Here is an 18,222-nt window from a genome sequence, read left to right on the forward strand (position 1 = left end):
CCTTTGACAAAGTACAGCATCCTTTCTTGATCAAAACTCTTCAGAGTATAGGGATAGAGGGTACATACCTCAATATCATAAACGCCATCTATGAAAAACCTACAGCGAATATCATTCTCAATGGGGAAAAGCTGAGAGCTTTTCCCTAAGGTCAGGAACGCAGCAGGGATGTCCACTCTCACCACTGCTATTCAACATAGTATTAGAAGTCCTAGCCACAGCAATCAGACAACGAAAAGAAATCAAAGGCCCCCATTCGGCAAAGAGTCAAACTCTCACTCTTTGCAGATGATATGATACTGTATGTGGAAAACCCAAGACTCCACCCCAAAACTGCTAGAACTCATACAGGAATTCAGTGAAGTAGCAGGCTATAAAATCAATGCACAGAAATCAGTGGCATTCCTATACACCAACAACAAGACAGAAGAGAGACAAATCAAGGAGTCGATCCCATTCACAATTGCACCCAAAACCATAAGATACCTAGGAATAAATTTAACCAAAGAGGCAAAGGATCTGTACTCAGAAAACTATAAAATACTCATGAAAGAAATTGAAGAAGACACAAAGAAATGGAAAAACGTTCCATGCTCATGGATTGGAAGAACAAACATTGTGAAGATGTCAGTGCTACCTAGAGCAATCTACACATTCAATGCAATCCCCATCAAAATACCATCCACCTTTTTCAAAGAAATGGAACAAATAATCCTAAAATTTGTATGGAACCAGGAGAGACCCCGAATAGCCAGAGGAATGTTGAAAAAGAAAAAGCCGGCGGCATCACAATTCTGGACGTCTAGCTCTATTACAAAGCTATCATCATCAAGACAGTATGGTACTGGCACAAAAACAGACACATAGATCAGTGGAACAGAATAGAGAGCTCAGAAATGGACCCTCAACTCTATGGTCAACTCATCTTTGACAAAGCAGGAAAGAATGTCCAATGGCAAAAAGACAGTGTCTTCCACAAATGGTGTTGGGAAAATTGGACAGCCACATGCAGAAGAATGAAACTGGACCATTTCCTTACACCACACACAAGAATAGACTCCAAATGGTTGAAAGACCTAAACGTGAGACAGGAGTCCATCAAAATCCTAAAGGAGAACACAGGCAGCAACCTCTTTCACCTCAGCCACAGCAACTTCTTCCTAGAAACATTGCCAAAGGCTAGGGAAGCCAGGGCAAAAATGAACTATTGGGACTTCATTAAGATAAAAAGCTTTTGCACAGCAAAGGAAACAGTCCACAAAACCAAAAGACAACCGACAGAATGGGAGAAAATATTTGCAAATGACATATCAGACAAAGAGCTAGTATCCAAAATCTATAAAGAACTTATCAAACTCAACACCCAAAGAACAAATAATCCAATCAAGAAATGGGCAGAAGACATGAACAGACATTTATCCAAAGAAGACATCCAAATGGCCAACAGACACATGAAAAAGTGCACAACCTCGCTCGGCATCAGGGAAATCCAAATCAAAATCTCCATGAGATACCACCTCACGCCCGTCAGAATGGCTAAAATTAACAAGTCAGGAAACAACAGATGTTGGCGCGGATGTGGAGAAAGGGGAACCCTCCTACACTGTTGGTGGGAATGCAGGCTGGTGCAACCACTCTGGAAAACAGTATGGAGGTTCTTCAAACAGTTGAAAATAGAGCTACCATACTATCTAGCAATTGCACTACTGGGTATTTACCACAAAGATACAAATGTAGGGATCCGAAGGGGTACGTGCACCCCAATGTTTATAGCAGCAATGTCCACAATAGCCAAACTGTGGAAAGAGCCAAGATGTCCCTCGACAGATGAATGGATAAAGAAGATGTAGTATATATATACAATGGAATATTATGCAGCCATCAAAAGGAATGAGATCTTGCCATTTACAATGACGTGGATGGAACTGGAGGGTGTTATGCTGAGTGAAATAAGTCAATCAGAGAAAGACATGTATCATATGACCTCACTGATATGAGGAATTCTTAATCTAAGGAAACAAACTGAGGGTTGCTGGAGTGGTGGGTGTTGGGAGGGATGGGGTGGTTGGGTGATAGACATTGGGGAGGGTATATAGCATATGGTGAGCACTATGAATTGTACAAGACTGATGAATCACGGATCTGTACTTCTGAAACAATGCAATATATGTTAAGAAAAAAAAAAGGAAGAAGAAGATAGCAGAAGGGGAAGAATGAAAGGGAGTAAGACGGAGGGGGAGAGGAACCATGAGAGACGATGGACTCTGAAAAACAATCAGGGTTCTAGAGGGGAGGGGGGTGGGGGGATGGTTTAGCCTGGTGATGGGTATTAAAAAGGGCACATTCTGCGTGGAGCACTGTGTGTTATGCACAAACTATGAATCATGGAACACTACATCAAAAACTAATGATGTATGGTGATTAACATAACAATAAAAAATTATTTTAAAAAAGAGTTAAAACTTTAGTATCCTAAAAATCTTAGAGTGGCCATAATCCCTCCCAAAATTCAAGCAGTTTCCTCTGGTGAAGCCACAGCGTGAAGGCATACTTGCTCTTGCCTGCTCGACCCCAATCCTATACTGGGTCCTTGCTGGTGGGAGCCAGCCACACACTAGGGCAGGGAATGAGCCTGGGACCCATCCATCCCATGTCCTCTGCATCTGCAGCCCTGACCTCACGCCCCATCCGTGTCTGTATCTGGAACCGTCAGTCCCGTGTCCTCTGCAGCCGCAGCCCTGACCTCACGCCCCATCCGTGTCTGTATCTGGAACCATCAGTCCATGTCCTTGGGAGTTGTGGAGGGTGCAGGGAATTAGGGAGGTGTTGACTCTGCTCTCGAGTCAGTGATGAGCCAGTATGGAGAGCCCAGGGTGAGACGCTGAGAGGCAGACTCGGTGCTGGCCTGGGGCAGCACTGTGCAGTCGGCAGCTGGTCGAAAGCAAGAAAGAAGTGTGGTTGTCAGACATGAGCGAGCACCACTGTTGGAGCAAAGGAGGACAGTGTGCATTTCCCCCGAGTTCTGGGGGCTGTGCACTTCACCATGCACATAGAAACATGGTGTTCAGTGGGAATGTGAGGTCCTCACAGATTTTATATAGACGGGAGAGGGATGCCACAGAGGTGTATCAGCGGGTGCCCCATGCGTCACACAGCGACGGGGCAGGATTGGAGGCAGGGAAGGCTGGCTGCTGAGCTCCGCATCGCCCAGCACACATTTCTGTCTGCCGTCAGCAAGGCTGGTGGAAAGTCAGAAATCTGGATTTTTAAGCAATGCCTTGGCTTTTCTCACACAAAACAGATTTGTAGAGGTGCCAGGGTGGCTCCGTCGGTTAAGCTTCTGACTCTTGGTTTTAGTTCAGGTCATGATCTTGGGGTCCTGAGATCGAGTCCCGCATTGGGCTTTGTACTGCGGGCGGAGTCTGCTTGAGATTCTCTCTCTCCCTCTGCCCCTCCCCGACTCCTCTCTCTCTCTTCCTCTCTCTCAGTAAACAAACAGATTTACAGATCAGAGTCAGCTTCCCCTTGCCAGTTGGGTGGCTCCACTGAATGGGATTCATTGCCCTATAGCTGCTGCAGGTGCCCGTGGCTCCCCAGCTGGGGGGCCTCGTTCAGAGGGGCAGGTGGAGGTGACTGAGAAGAGAAACCCTTAGCTCAGAGTGGTGACTGGCTGACCGCAGGTGAGGTGCGGGCATTTCCCGGCCCTGGCCCTCTGCTCCTGGCCCGATCATAAGGTGTTTGTTTTTAAATACCACTGTCCACAAATCTATCCATTTCACCTTTGTGTTTTCTACTAAAGCACTTTGCAGTGCCAACGTAGTCAGAAAATGTCAAACAAGTAAGAATTTGAAGATTAAGAATAGAAAATCAGGACTAGTGTTTAAAAAATCAGCCGACGTGATGCTAGTGCTGGAAAGGACAGGGTAGAGTCCCCAGGACCCACGCTGACAGTCCCCTGTGCCCTGTGGATGCAGGCTCTGGGCCCCGGCACTGCAGCCTCCAGTCAGGTGGCCAGTCACCCGCCATCTGCCCCATTTTCTGTTTGAGGCCGGATTGGTGGGGGGAGGCCACAGGGCCCAAGGCACACTCCGCGTGAGGGGTGGGTGTGGGGTCCTGGGTGCCTGCCTGATGCTTTGGGAAATGGCAGGCGCTCTAGTCCGGGGCTCCCCGTGCTCTGTCTGAGTGAACGTCTCTGCTTGTTCGCAGGGTCCCCAGGGCCAGCCAGCGACCACGGCAGCCGGGCCTGCTCTCCACTGTTTGACAGCGGCTTGCATTTGAACGGCAACCCCACCAGCAGAGTAAGCGCGGCTTCTCTTCCTCTAACTTAGCGGGGGTATCAGTCAGCACAGACGCCCCAGGATGGAGAGGTCACGCGTGGTGACAGATGCAGAGGACAGACGTGGGACAGGATGGGGGAGGCCTCGGCACCACATTGTAGTGTGCTGTACTCGTGATCTGTTATATCTCAGCAAGCAGGTGGGCACGCTCAGCTCTGAGGCAGACCTCACAGTCCTGCTCTGGTTTGCCCGAAGGCTGACCTTGTTTTCAGGCGCCCTTGACGGGGACGCTGCACAGGGTTTATTTCCGAATCAGTAGAAGCCCCCACAAGCAGGCACGATACTATGTACAAGCATTGAGTGTTCATCATGCTCCAAGTCCCCTTCACGCCCAGAGAACCGCGCAGCTGGGCCAGAGCAGGGCAGTGGCCTGGCCGCAGGGCCTCCCCCCGCAGGGGCCCAACCCCGCTCCCCGCACAGAGGGCCTGCCGCAGCCTCCTTCCAGGATGCGGGCTCCTCGTCCACGGTCATCAGTGGACACAAATCAGAATCCCATAAACAGTCTGAGAATGTTTTATCGGAAATCATACCTAGTTGCACTCCTAACACCACCGGATCTGGGCCTGCAGTGGAACCTGAGAACAAGGTCTGTGTTCAGACATAACATTCTGAAAATAGCATTGTTTTTCATTTTAACCTTTTAATGTAGCTCTTGATATTTAAAGATTGCATTTAGGATCTTTGTGAGCTGTGAAGCAAAATATACAAAAGGCCACAAACTCAACTCAGATAAATAATTAGAATATTGTCACTAGCTTTTTAATCTACGTGTCACATCTCTGTACCATTTTCTGGCCCACCCAGAAATAAACAGCATCCTGAACCTTCTGTTGTCATCCCCTTAACAGAAGATAGCTCTGTGTGTGTATATATATGTATATGTTTTTGTCTGTGTATATGTATATGTGTATATCCTTAAAAAGATGCCGTTTCATTTTGAGCCTTACAAAATTTTACTCTGTTACAATGTTCTGGGATTTACACTTTTAATTAGCGTTACGGTTTTAAGATCCACAAATGTTGTGGCATATGGGTCTAGTGTTTTGTTTGCTCGTTGCTATGTGGTGTTAATTCTCTGAATATACTACAATTTATTTATCGATTATTGATCAGAAGTGGACATTTGACTTGTGCTGTGGGCTTTTCTCAGTGTGTTGTTGAAACCGGGCTGCCACAGACAGGTCGAGTATGCCAGTGTTTGGTTTCCAAAGTAAATGCTGCCTTCCCTCCACACACGTGCAAGCGTGCACGCGTGCACCTGCTCCCCCTCCCAGCAGCACTGGGGAGTCCCTGCTGGCCCGTGGCTCCCGCACTGCTAGGTATCTTTTGGGGCTTAATGCTTTGAAATCCAGTGTGTGTAAAATGGCTGTTTCGCTGGGGATTTATTTTCATTTCCGCCATCACAGAGGAGGTCTCCTTGCTTCGTCCTCTGTGTTTACCTTTGGTTTCTCGTCTTCGGTGAAATGCCGTCCACCACGCTTGCATGTGGACATGAGGTTGTCTGTCTTTCCCTCTCAGACCCATCAGGATTCTCCACATATGCTTGCAGCTAATACTCTGCTGATTGTCGGTCACAGACCTCTCACAGTTTACGGCTAGTGTTTTTGTTGTACTTACACTATCTTCTGGTAAATAGAAGTTAATTTCAGCACAGCTGAACACGTCCACGTCTTCCTGTGTGGGTTTAGAATCCGGTTCAGGGAAACTTTTCTTATCACTTTGTTCATAAAAGATAACTTGTATTTTCTTCTATTTTTTTTAAGATTTTTAATTTATTTATTTATTTGAGAGAGAGAGAATGAGAGATAGCACGAGAGGAAAGAGGGTCAGAGGGAGAAGCAGACCCCCTGCCGAGCAGGGAGCCCGATGCGGGACTCGATCCCGGGACTCCAGGATCATGACCCGAGCCGAAGGCAGTCGCTTAACCAACTGAGCCACAATATTTTCTTGTTTACTTTCCGCTTCATATCTCTAAAGCATATGAGATTTGTTTTTGTAAAACATGGGAAAAATAGGGATCAGATTTGTTTTCTTGTGTAACCACTTGTCGTGACCTGTTTCCTCGGGGGCCGTGGTGCCACCTGGATCCTCGGCCACGTGTCCTGGCCGCAGGTTTACCGCTGAGCCCTGGTTGTACGCTCTTTGTCAGTGTTGAAGCCAGTACCACATTAGTCACTACGTGTTTACAATACACTTTTATCTGCAGGCCAAAGCCTTCCCTCCCTTTAATTCACTCTTGTTCCCGTCCTCTCTCCCTGTTTTTCTTGTGGATTTTAAAACCTCTGATCAGATTTCACAGAAGTCTTGGGATTTTTATTGTAACTGTCTGAAATTTAGATCTATAGTGGGGGTCATCTTTCCTATTGCTGAAAGAATCTTAGGCCTTCTTTAATATTTTTCATTTGGGTTTATTTTTTTTCCTTTTTGATTAATTTCAACAGAAGATTGTTCATTTTACCACCTTTTGGCTCCATGGATCCACATACAACAGTTTCCACTCATTTTTGTTCCCTTATTCCTTTCATTTTATTTGCATTTTTGTGCTTTCTTATTTCTTACACTCCAGTCTGACAGTCTGTGCCCCTTGGTGGAGTGTGTGGTGATGACTGATGTGTATTCTAGCTTGTTTCTGATCACGGACTTTGAATTTTTATTGGTCCCTTTTTACTATACTCCTTCTCTTCTTCTTGATCTTTATATTATTTTGGTTAAGTTTTTCATGTGTCTTTTTTCTAAAATTCTCTGCACATTTGAAATGTATACACTTGCATTTATTTAGAGCTTGCACTTGATTTTTTTCCATATATCTACTTTGTTTACAACATAGAAACATATGTCTTTCAGTCCTTCTGGAAGGATGCAAGGACCTTGTAACTCTGTCCTTGTAACTTCCCTGCTGCTGCTGTGTGTGTGAGGCCACTCTCACCCCACACAAGTCATGAGTTCTAGGGTCGCTCCACGTGGAGAAGTTTGCAGCCTCCTGTCCTCATCAGGACACCTGCATTTGATGCTCTTACAGAGTCAGCATCCTCTCGCCTCAAGGACTCTGACTGGAAGTCAAGGCCTGTGGGTGGCCAGTCTGTTTCAAGTTATTTTAAAATGGGTTATTTTCTCTAAACTTGAGCCTGTTTCCACTGTCTGTGGTTTCTAGTGACAATGCCAGGAAGTTTTCTCTTCACATGGCTGCGGGTCCGGGGGCATTTGCTCAGCTTCCAACGTGGTGATGGGATACAGCCTCTTCTTTGTCTCTGATATCCTGTGTTTGCTGAATCTGCATCCTTGGCCTTCATCAGGGCCCACGGCTCCCTGCGGGCCTCCCTCCAGCCCCCACCCTGGAACTCGGAATCCGTGCATGCTCAAGCACCGCCTTCTGTCAGTCAGAGCCCTTACTTCTCCATGTTTCCTTTTGTTTCTCATTTGGCTACCTTCTGGGAAATTTCCTAAGATTTTTATTTCACTACTTTTTTCAACTTTGCACAGTATCCTGTTTGAATTGTCTGCTGAGGGCTGTTTTTTTTAAAACTATCAAGGATCACGTTAATGTGATTCCTCTTAAATGAGAGAGTTGTACAGAGCGTGGGACACATGCCCAGGAGTCACTCAGGAAAGGTGATGCAGTCTGTGGGAGATGGGGTGTGCACTTGAGAAAGGAGCAGACAGGTTGGGGAGAACCTACCCACTGTCTCCCCAGCACCTCCCTCTCACGGCCTCAAGCCATCTCTGTCCTTGGGCTCAGTGTGTGGTGTGGGCACAGTGCCCAGTGCGCAGTGCTGTGAATGCGTGTCCTCAGCCATCTTCCTCCTCCTTATCACAAAAGGGGGAAAGAGGGATGCACAGCTTATCAATCTCTCTAACTAGTCAAACAGTTCATCTTCAAAACAAAATGTCAGAGCTGTTCAAAACGCATTACAGAGAATCTGAATCTCAGAGTCGAAAGATAGTCATTTTTAAAGACTCAAGACTCAAAATCCTATAAAAAGACTCGACTCAAAATCCTAAAAGACTCAAGACTCAAAATCCTATAAAAATTTTAAAGACCATCTATTTGGTTCTCCAGATGGAAGAACTAATTATCTCATTAATAATCCAGCAGCCAGCTTGCTCCACATTCTTAGCTGTTGGGCTTTTTCTCTTCTAAATGCTATTTAGCACTGCGATCATCCTTTGCACTCAACAGTGGATTATGTCAAACACAGCAAAGTGGTCATGCATCTGTGGGTCAGAGAATAAACAGACTCTGCCCTGCACTTTGTTCTATGGAAAAAGTGAGTTGGAATCATTCTCAGACTCTCAGGATTTAGACCATTTCTAATGGTGACATTTTCAGAATTGCTCAGATTGCTTTCATTCTCCCAGGACTGAACCCAGCTGAGCAAGAGACAGAGTTCAGAGCAGCTCTGTAATCACAGGATCCCTCAGGGCTGGGTTTCCGGCTCTCACAACCTATGCCACTGACCCCGCTGCATCTGCAGCCTCGTGTGCAGAGGTGGCCGAGCCTTGTGGAATGCACGTTCTCCTGTCCGCCATTACTGGAGGGGTTTCCTGTGCTGCCTTGTTTATTCTGAACTAAACTTTTAACCACCCCTTCCCCTTCCCAGTGTGTGTGCCTCACACAGTTTAAAATTCTGACTTCATCTGTTTGCTACACTATTTCTCTATCAGAAATCCTCGCTGAATGTTTGCAACAAAGAAAGTCTTATTCACGTCATATCATCTGTTTAGGTGATTTCTCCCCTGTCCCCTTGACCTCCCACTTACAAGCCCCCCTGGCTCCCTACATCCCTGGTTAGTGCTCATGCGGGCCTTCAGGGAGGGCACAGAGCGGGCCACTCCTTGACGTTTTCATGTCAGGAAGGTTTCCGTTGTCCTGAGTTGAGAGTGGGTGCTTTCACTGTGTGTTCTCACTCAGGTTGTCGGGCGCCCACCTGATCCTGAGAGACCAGACCCTTGCCTGTTTCCTGCTGCACCTGTGGCAGAGGCAGAATAACTCTGCTCTGAGTACTTCCCCTCATAAGAAAACTTACCAAAAATGAATAAGGAGCTGCAATTAAAGAAAAAATATCTCATAGAAAATACCTGCATTTCCAAGTTACAAATTTCAAAACAAAACAAAAAACCCAGAAAACTCGAAAAGACTGAGGTCATTGCAAAGAACTGAATGATTCAAGAAATGTATAGGAAAAATATATAAAGCACAAAATAAAATTTTACGGAAATTATATGAGAACAGATAAAAACTAGTAAATAATTGTGAAAAAGAAAAAGCAGACAAGACATAATAAGAAAAATAATTAAACTAATAAAACAATTTAACAAATATGAAATACATAAACAATGAGTAAAGTTTTCTGGATGAAAGAATAGATGGGCTTCAAGGCAGAGATAATGAGTGAATGATAGTTAACTTTTATTGAAGGATGAGGCACATACAGGGAAGTATACAATTCGGAAGCAACAGCTCAAGAAATTTAAAGCACCCTAGTCAACCTGTAGCACATCACAGGATCTCAAAGCTACCCCTCCCCCGACAAGGAAAAGTAATCACTACTTTGACCTCAGTCAACATAGATTAATTTTTAAAATTTTTGAATTTCAGATTGATGGAATCATATACTTTTGTCTGACTTTGTTGCCAAAAATCAATCTTAAAATCAACTAGAGAAATCGTAGATCACTTATGAGAAATGACAATTTTATTGACAACAAATTTCTCAACAGTAACAGAGGAGGACATAGAACAGTCCAGTTTCAAAACTATGGAGACAGGAATAACTGTTGGTATATCTTTGTGTTCCTCCTAAAGCCATCTCTCTAGAACAAGGTAAAAATACAGATGTGGTAATATGAAGAGAATTCGAAAGACTGTGTCACCAGAGAGTTTCACTAACAGAATTTCTAAGGAACATATTTCAGGAAGAGAAATTAAAGTGATCTCAGAAGGGCAGTCAGAGAGTAAAAGAGGCAAATACATATGTGAATCTACACAAACATACTCTGTGGGAAGTACTAGCAGCTAAAGAGTACAGAGATACAGACTAGTGAACATGGTGTGTGTGACTGAGTCAGAGGACTGGATTGAACATGCGGAAGTCTCTCTGTTGTTAAACTGCTTCACAGGGGCGCCTGGCTGACTCAGATGGCTGGGCGTCTGCCTTCGGCTCGGGTCATGATCCCGGGGTCCTGGGATTGAGCCCCACGTTTGGTTCCTGGCTCAGCCGGGAGCCTGCTTCTCCCTCTCCCCCTGCTTGTGCTCTCTCTCTCTCTCTATCTCTGTGTCTCAAATGAATAAAATCTTAAAAAAAAACTTCACAAATTGTAAAACTACCAGTGAAGTTAAAAATCAAAATAAAAAGAGCAAATTGCAAAAAACTCTTAGTTAAAAATACACAAAGAAAAAAATAATAGAAAAATAAGGCAATAAAAGACCCAAAGTAAGAAGCTAAATATGAATACAAATATAGTAGTAATAAAATATGTATAAATAGGCTAAGTTTACTAAAGAGCCACAGATGATTTCAACCTTTAAGAAGATTGAAATTATATCAGAAATCTTTTCCAATCACAGTGATATGAAACTAGAAATCCACTACAAGAAGAAAACTGAAAAATTCACAAATATGTAGAGAATAAAACACATGCTGCTGAGCAACCAATGTGTCAGTGAAGAAATCAAAATAGAAATCCAAAAATAGCGTTAGACAAATGAAAATAGAAATGCAGAATACCAAAGTGTATGGGATGCAGCCAAAGTAATCCTTGGAGGGACACTGATAGTGATGAATACCTGCATCAGGAGAAAAGAGAGAGCTCAAATAACTCAACATTATAACTCTAGGAGCTAGAACCAGAACAGACAAAGCCCAAAGCTGGTAGAAGGAAGGAAATAACAAAGACCAGGGTGGATATAAATTAAATAAGAACTAAACAGACAATAGATTGGTGAAACCAAGAGCTGGATTTTTGAAAAGATAAACAAAATAGACAAAATTTAACCTATACACACCATGAAAAAAAAGAGGGGACTCAAAAGGAGAAACAACTGATCTTACAGAAATACAAAGAATCACAAGACCACTGTGAACAATAGCATGCCAACAATCAGAGGACCCAGCCAAAACAGATACATTCCCAGAAATATATGACTGACTGGAACTGAATCATGAAGAAAGGAAATATCTCAACAGACCCTTTACTGGTGAGGCAACTGAATCAGTAAGCAAAAACTCCCAACAGAGAAAAGTCCAGGACCAGGTTACTTCAAAAGTGAATTCTATCAAACATTTAAAGAATTAACACCAATCTTCTCAAACTCTCCTAAAAAATTGAAGAGGAGGGGAGAATTCCAAACTTACTGTGTGAAGTCAGCATCAAACTAGCTCCAAAACCAGGCAAAGAAAAGAAATTACAGGGGATAGGAGCAAGATGGTGGAGGAGTAGGAGACCTGGATTTCGTCTGGTCTCAGGAATTCAGCTGAATAGGGATCCAACCATTCTGAACACCTACGAACTCAACAGGAGATCGAAGAGGAGAGTAGCACCAACTCTCTGAACAGAGAAGCGACCCCTTTCTGGAAGGTAGGACGTGCGGAGAAGTGAATCCGAGGCGATGTTCGGGAGGATAGACGGCGGGGGAGGGGCCTCCGTCGGCCGCTTCTGGCAAGTGCTAGAGCCGCGGAGCACAAAATCGGACCTTTTAGAAGTCGGCTCCGCTGAGGGACGTCGCTGCAGTGGCCAAGCGGGGGGTGGAACCCTCGCGGGACAGTGTGGTCTCAGGACCCTCGGGGTCACAGAAAGACCGGGGGTGCCTCAGTGCGGCAGAGCTCCCAGGGATCAGAGCGGGGAAGCCAGCTGCAGAGACGGAGCCGAGGCGCGGGCTCTCAGCTCGGGGTGGCCATAAACTGGGATCCGCGGCCCAGTCGGGCCACTGCTCCTCCAGCAGGGACCCAACAAGCGGCAGATCCGGGGAGACTCCCCTTCCTCCCCCGGGAGGAGCGGCGCGGGAGCGCACCGCAGGGATCTGCTGGGTTTGGAGACTCCACACGGGGTCGGGTGCCAGAGAGAGAAATGCTCGGTCACAGGCCGGGTGAGCGCGGAGTGCGGCCGGAGACCGGGGACACGGGAGTGACTGCTTTTCTCTGGGGGCGCACTGAGGAGCGGGGCCCCGAGTTCTCAGCTCCTCCAGGCGGAACGTGAGAGGGCACCATTTTCACTTTCATCTTCCAAAGCTGTACCGAGAGCTTGCAGGGAACAAAAGCTCCTGAGAGCAAACCCGAGCAGCTTGCTTAGCCCGGACCAGCAAGGGCGGGGCAATTCCGCCTCCGGCAAAGACATTTGGGAACCACGGCAACAGGCCCCTCCCCCAGAAGATCAGCACGAACAGCCAGCAAGCCAAGACCAAGTTTACCGATCAAGGAGAACGGGAGAACTCCAGCGCTAGGGGAATACTGCACATAGAATTCATGGCTTTTTTTACCATGATTCATTAGTTTTTCGAAGTTAATTTTTTAACTTTTTTTTTAATTTTTCTTTTTCCCTTTTTCAACCAACATCTTATCAATCCTTTTTTTTAAAAAAACATTTTTTAGTTTTCATTTTTAGAGTCATATTTTATCCCTTCATAGTAGTTACCCTTATTTTTGGCATATACATATAAGTTGTTCTCTCTTTAAAATTTTGAGATACAGTTTCTTCTAACAGATCAAAATATACCCTAAATCACTAGTGTATGGCTTTGTTCTAGTCTCCTGCATGATCACATTCTCTCCCTTTTTTTTTCTTTTCTTCTTTGTTTTTTAATCTTCTTTTTTCAAACAACTTCTTATCTTATCAATTCCTTTTATAAAATCTTTTATAATTTTCATCTTTACAGTCATCTTCAATCCCTTCATTGTATCAACCCTTATTTTGTACATATATAGGTCTTTCTTCCTTTAAAATTTTAGGAGGCACTTTTTTCTAACAGACCAAAATACGCCCAAAATCTAGTGTGTGGCACTGATCTATGCACTAGCCTGATCATATTTGATCATATTCGGTTTTTTTCGTACTGTTCTGTTTTTGTATTTATTTTTTCTCTTTTTTTTTTTTCTTTATTTTCTCTTTCTTTCCCTTTCTTTTCCCCGGGTTTCAGGTCTTTTCTGATTTGTATAGAGTATATTTGCTGGGGACGTTGTAAACCTGTTAGCATTTTGTTTTCTCATTCATCTGTACTCCTCTGGACAAAATGACAAGACAAAAAAAATCACCTCAGCAAAAAGAACAAGAGATACTACCATCAGCCAGGGACCTACTCAATACGGACATTAGTACGATGTTGGAATTAGAGTTTAGAATCATGACTTTAAAGATACTAGCTGGGCTTGAAAAAAGCGTGGGAGTTATAAGAGAAACCCTTTCTGGAGAAATAAAAGAACTAAAATCTAACCAAGTCGACATCAAAAAGGCTATTGATGAGGTGCAAGCAAAAATGGGGTCACTAACTGCTAGGATAAATGAGGCAGAAGAGAGAATCAGTGATATAGAAGACCAAATGATGGAAAAAAAGAGGCTGAGAAAAAAGAGAGATAAACAACTACAGGATCACGAGGGCAGAATTCGAGAGATAAGCGCTACGATAAAATGAAACAACATTAGAATAATAGGGATCCCAGAAGAAGAAGAAAGAGAGAGCGGGGCAGAAGGTATATTGGAGCAAATAATAGCAGAGAACTTCCCTAATGTGAGGAAGGAAACAGGCATAAAAATCCAGGAGGCACAGAGAACCCCTCTCAAAATCAATAAAAATAGGTCAACACCCCGACATCTAATAGTAAAACTTACGAGTCTCAGAGACAAAGAGAAAATCCTGAAAGCAGCTCAGGAGAAGAGATATGTAACCTACAATGGTAGAAACATTATATTGGCAACAGACCTATCCACAGAGACCTGGCAGGCCAGAAAGGACTGGCATGATATATTCTGAGCACTAAACGAGAAAGAGATGCAGCCAAGAATACTGTATCCAGCTAGGCTCTTATTGAAAATTGAAAGAGGTATAAAAAGCTTCCAGGACAAAGAAAAACTAAAGGAATTTGCATACATGAAACCAGCCCTCCAAGAAATATTGAAAGGGGTCCTCTAAGCAAGGAGAGAACCTAAAAGTAGCATAGATCAGAAAGGAACAGAGACAATACACAGTAACAGTCACCTTACAGGCAATACAATGCCACTAAATTCATACCTTTCAATAGTTACCCTGAATGTAAATGGGCTCAATGCCCCAATCAAAAGACACAGGCTATCAGATTGGATTAAAAATCAAGACCCATCAATATGCTGTCTGCAAGAGACTCATTTTAGACCCAAAGACACCCCCAGATTGAAAGTGAGTGGGTGGAAAACCATTTACCATGCTAATGGACACCAAAAGAAAGCTGGAGTGGCAATCCTTATATCAGACAAATTAGATTTTAAAACAAAGACTGTAATAAGAGACCAGGAAAGACACTATATCCTACTTAAAGGGTCTGTCCAACAAGAAGATCTAACAGTTGTAAATATCTATGCCCCTAACATGGGGGCAGCCAATTATATAAGGCAATTAATAACAAAAGCAAAGAAACACATTGACAAGAATACAATAATAGTGGGGGACTTTAACACCCCCCTCACCGAAATGGACAGATCATCTAAGCAAAAATTCAACAAGGAAATAAAGACTTTAAATGACACACTGGACCAAATGGACTTCACAGACATATTCAGAACATTCCATCCCAAAGCAACGGAATACACATTCTTCTCTAGTGCCCATGGCACATTCTCCAGAATTGATTGCATAAGGTCATAGGTCATAAATCAGGTGTCAACCGGTACCAAAAGATTGGGATTATTCCCTGCATATTTTCAGACCACAATGCTTTGAAACTAGAACTCAATCACAAGAGGAAAGTCAGAAAGAACTCAAATACATGGAGACTAAAGAGCATTCTACTAAAGAATGAATGGGTCAACCAGGAAATTAAAGAAGACTTAAAAAAATTCATGGAAACCAATGAACATGAAAACACAACTGTTCAAAATCTTTGGGATACAGCAAAGGCAGTCCTGAGAGGAAAGTATATAGCAATACAAGCCTTTCTCAAGAAACAAGAAGGGTCTCACATACACAACCTAACCCTACACCTAAAGGAGCTGGAGAAAGAAGAGTAAATAAAGCCTCAACCCAGCAGGAGAAGAGAAATAATAAAGATCAGAGCAGAAATCCATGAAATAGAAACCAAAAGAACAGTAGAACAGATCAACGAAACTAGGAGCTGGTTCTTTGAAAGAATTAACAAGATTGATAAACCCCCGGCCAGACTTATCAAAAAGAAAAGAGAAAAGGCTCAAATCAACAAAATCATGAATGAAAGAGGAGAGATCACAACCAACACCAAAGAAATACAAACAATTATAAGAACATATTATGAGCAACTCTATGCCAGCAAATTAGATAACCTGGAAGAAATGGGTGCATTCCTGGAGATGTATCAACTACCAAAATTGAACCAGGAAGAAAGAGAAAACCTGAACAGACCTATAACCACTAAGGAAATTGAAGCAGTCATCAAAAATCTCCCAACAAACAAAAGCCCAGGGCCAGATGGCTTCCCAGGGGACTTCTGTCAGACATTTCAAGAAGAATTAATACCTGTTCTCCTGAAATTGTTCCAAAAAATCGAAATGGAAGGAAAACTTCCAAACTCAATTTTACGAGGCCACCATTACGTTGATCCCCAAACCAGACAAAGACCCCATGAAAAAGGAGAATTACAGACCAAAATGCTTGGTGAATATGGATGCAAAAATTCTCACCAAAATACTAGCCAATAGGACGCAACAGTACATTAAAAGGATTATTTACCATGACCAAGTGGGACTTATCCCTGGGATGCAAGGCCGGTTCAACATCCACAATTCAATCAATGTGATACGGTACATTAACAAAAGGAAGAACAAGAATCATATGATCCTCTCAATAGATGCAGAAAAAGCATTTGACAAAGTACAGCATTCTTTCTTGATCAAAACTCTTCGGAGTATAGGGATAGAGGGTACATACCTCAATATCATAAAAGCCATCTATGAAAAACCTACAGCGAATATCATTCTCAATGGGGAAAAGCTGAGAGCTTTTCCCCTAAGGTCAGGAACGCAGCAGGGATGTCCACTCTCACCACTGCTATTCAACATAGTATTAGAAGTCCTAGCCACAGCAATCAGACAACGAAAAGAAATCAAAGGCACCCATTCGGCAAAGAGGAAGTCAAACTCTCACTCTTTGCAGATGATATGATACTGTATGTGGAAAACCCAAAAGACTCCACCCCAAAACTGCTAGAACTCATACAGGAATTCAGTGAAGTAGCAGGCTATAACATCAATGCACAGAAATCAGTGGCATTCCTATACACCAACAACAAGACAGAAGAGAGACAAATCAAGGAGTCGATCCCATTTACAGTTGCACCCAAAACCATAAGATACCTAGGAATAAATCTAACCAAAGAGGCAAAGGATCTGGTCTCAGAAAACTATAAAATACTCATGAAAGAAATTGAAGAAGACACAAAGAAATGGAAAAACGTTCCATGCTCATGGATTGGAAGAACAAACATTGTGAAGATGTCAGTGCTACCTAGAGCAATCTCCACATTCAGTGCAATCCCCATCAAAATACCATCCACCTTTTTCAAAGAAATGGAACAAATAATCCTAAAATTTGTATGGAACCAGAAGAGACCCCGAATAGCCAGAGGAATCTTGAAAAAGAAAAGCAAAGCTGGTGGCATCACAATTCCGGACGTCCAGCTCTATTACAAAGCTATCATCATCAAGACAGTATGGTACTGGCACAAAAACAGACACATAGATCAGTGGAACAGAATCGAGAGTCCAGAAATGGACCGTCAACTCTATGGTCAACTCATCTTTGACAAAGCAGGAAAGAATGTCCAATAGCAAAAAGACAGTCTCTTCAACAAATTGGACAGCCACATTTAGAAGAATGAAACTGGACCATTTCCTTACACCACACACACAAATAGACTCTAAATGGTTGAAAGACCTAAACGTGAGACAGGAGTCCATCAAAATCCTAAAGGAGAACACAGGCAGCAACCTCTTCCACCTCAGCCACAGCAACTTCTTCCTAGAAACATTGCCAAAGGCTAGGGAAGCCAGGGCAAAAATGAACTATTGGAATTTCATCAAGATCAAAAGCTTTTGCACAGCAAAAGAAACAGTCCACAAATCCAAAAGACAACCGACAGAATGGGAGAAAATATTTGCAAATGACATATCAGATAAAGGGCTAGTATCCAAAATCTATAAAGAACTTATCAAACTCAACACCCAAAGACAAATAATCCAATCAAGAAATGGGCAGAAGACATGAACAGACATTTTTCCAAAGAAGACATCCAAATGGCCAACAGACACATGAAAAAGTGCTCAACCTCGCTCGGCATCAGGGAAATCCAAATCAAAACCTCAATGAGATACCACCTCACACCACTCAGAATGGCTAAAATTAACAAGTCAGGAAACAACAGATGTTGGCAGGGATGTGGAGAAAGAGGAACCCTCCTACACTGTTGGTGGGAATGCAAGCTGGTGCAACCAGTCTGGAAAACAGTATGGAGATTCCTCAAACAGTTGAAAATAGAGCTACCATACGATCCAGCAGTTGCACTACTCGGTATTTACCACAAAGATACAAATGTAGGGATCCAAAGGGGTACGTGCACCCCAATGTTTATAGCAGCAGTGTCCACAATAGCCAAACTGTGGAAAGAGCCAAGATGTCCCTTGACAGATGAATGGATAAAGATGGGGTGGTATATATACACAATGGAATATTATG

General features: G+C 43.5%; 1 protein-coding gene across 1 annotated transcript in view; it reads left to right on the forward strand.

The window, feature by feature from the left end:
• The window catches only part of SNTG2 (syntrophin gamma 2), a 339,157-nt gene that overhangs the window by 216,172 nt on the left and 104,763 nt on the right, over positions 1–18,222 (forward strand). The window contains exon 18 of the mRNA XM_088026250.1: positions 4,207–4,298. Coding sequence (XP_087882376.1) covers positions 4,207–4,298 — 92 coding nt within the window. The remainder of the gene's footprint in view (positions 1–4,206; positions 4,299–18,222) is intronic.

Source organism: Eumetopias jubatus, unplaced genomic scaffold (genome assembly GCF_037043125.1).
Source record: "Eumetopias jubatus isolate StellerSeaLion01/CBP00866 unplaced genomic scaffold, mEumJub1_p1.0 scaffold_9, whole genome shotgun sequence".
NCBI classification, from domain to species: Eukaryota; Metazoa; Chordata; class Mammalia; order Carnivora; family Otariidae; genus Eumetopias; species Eumetopias jubatus.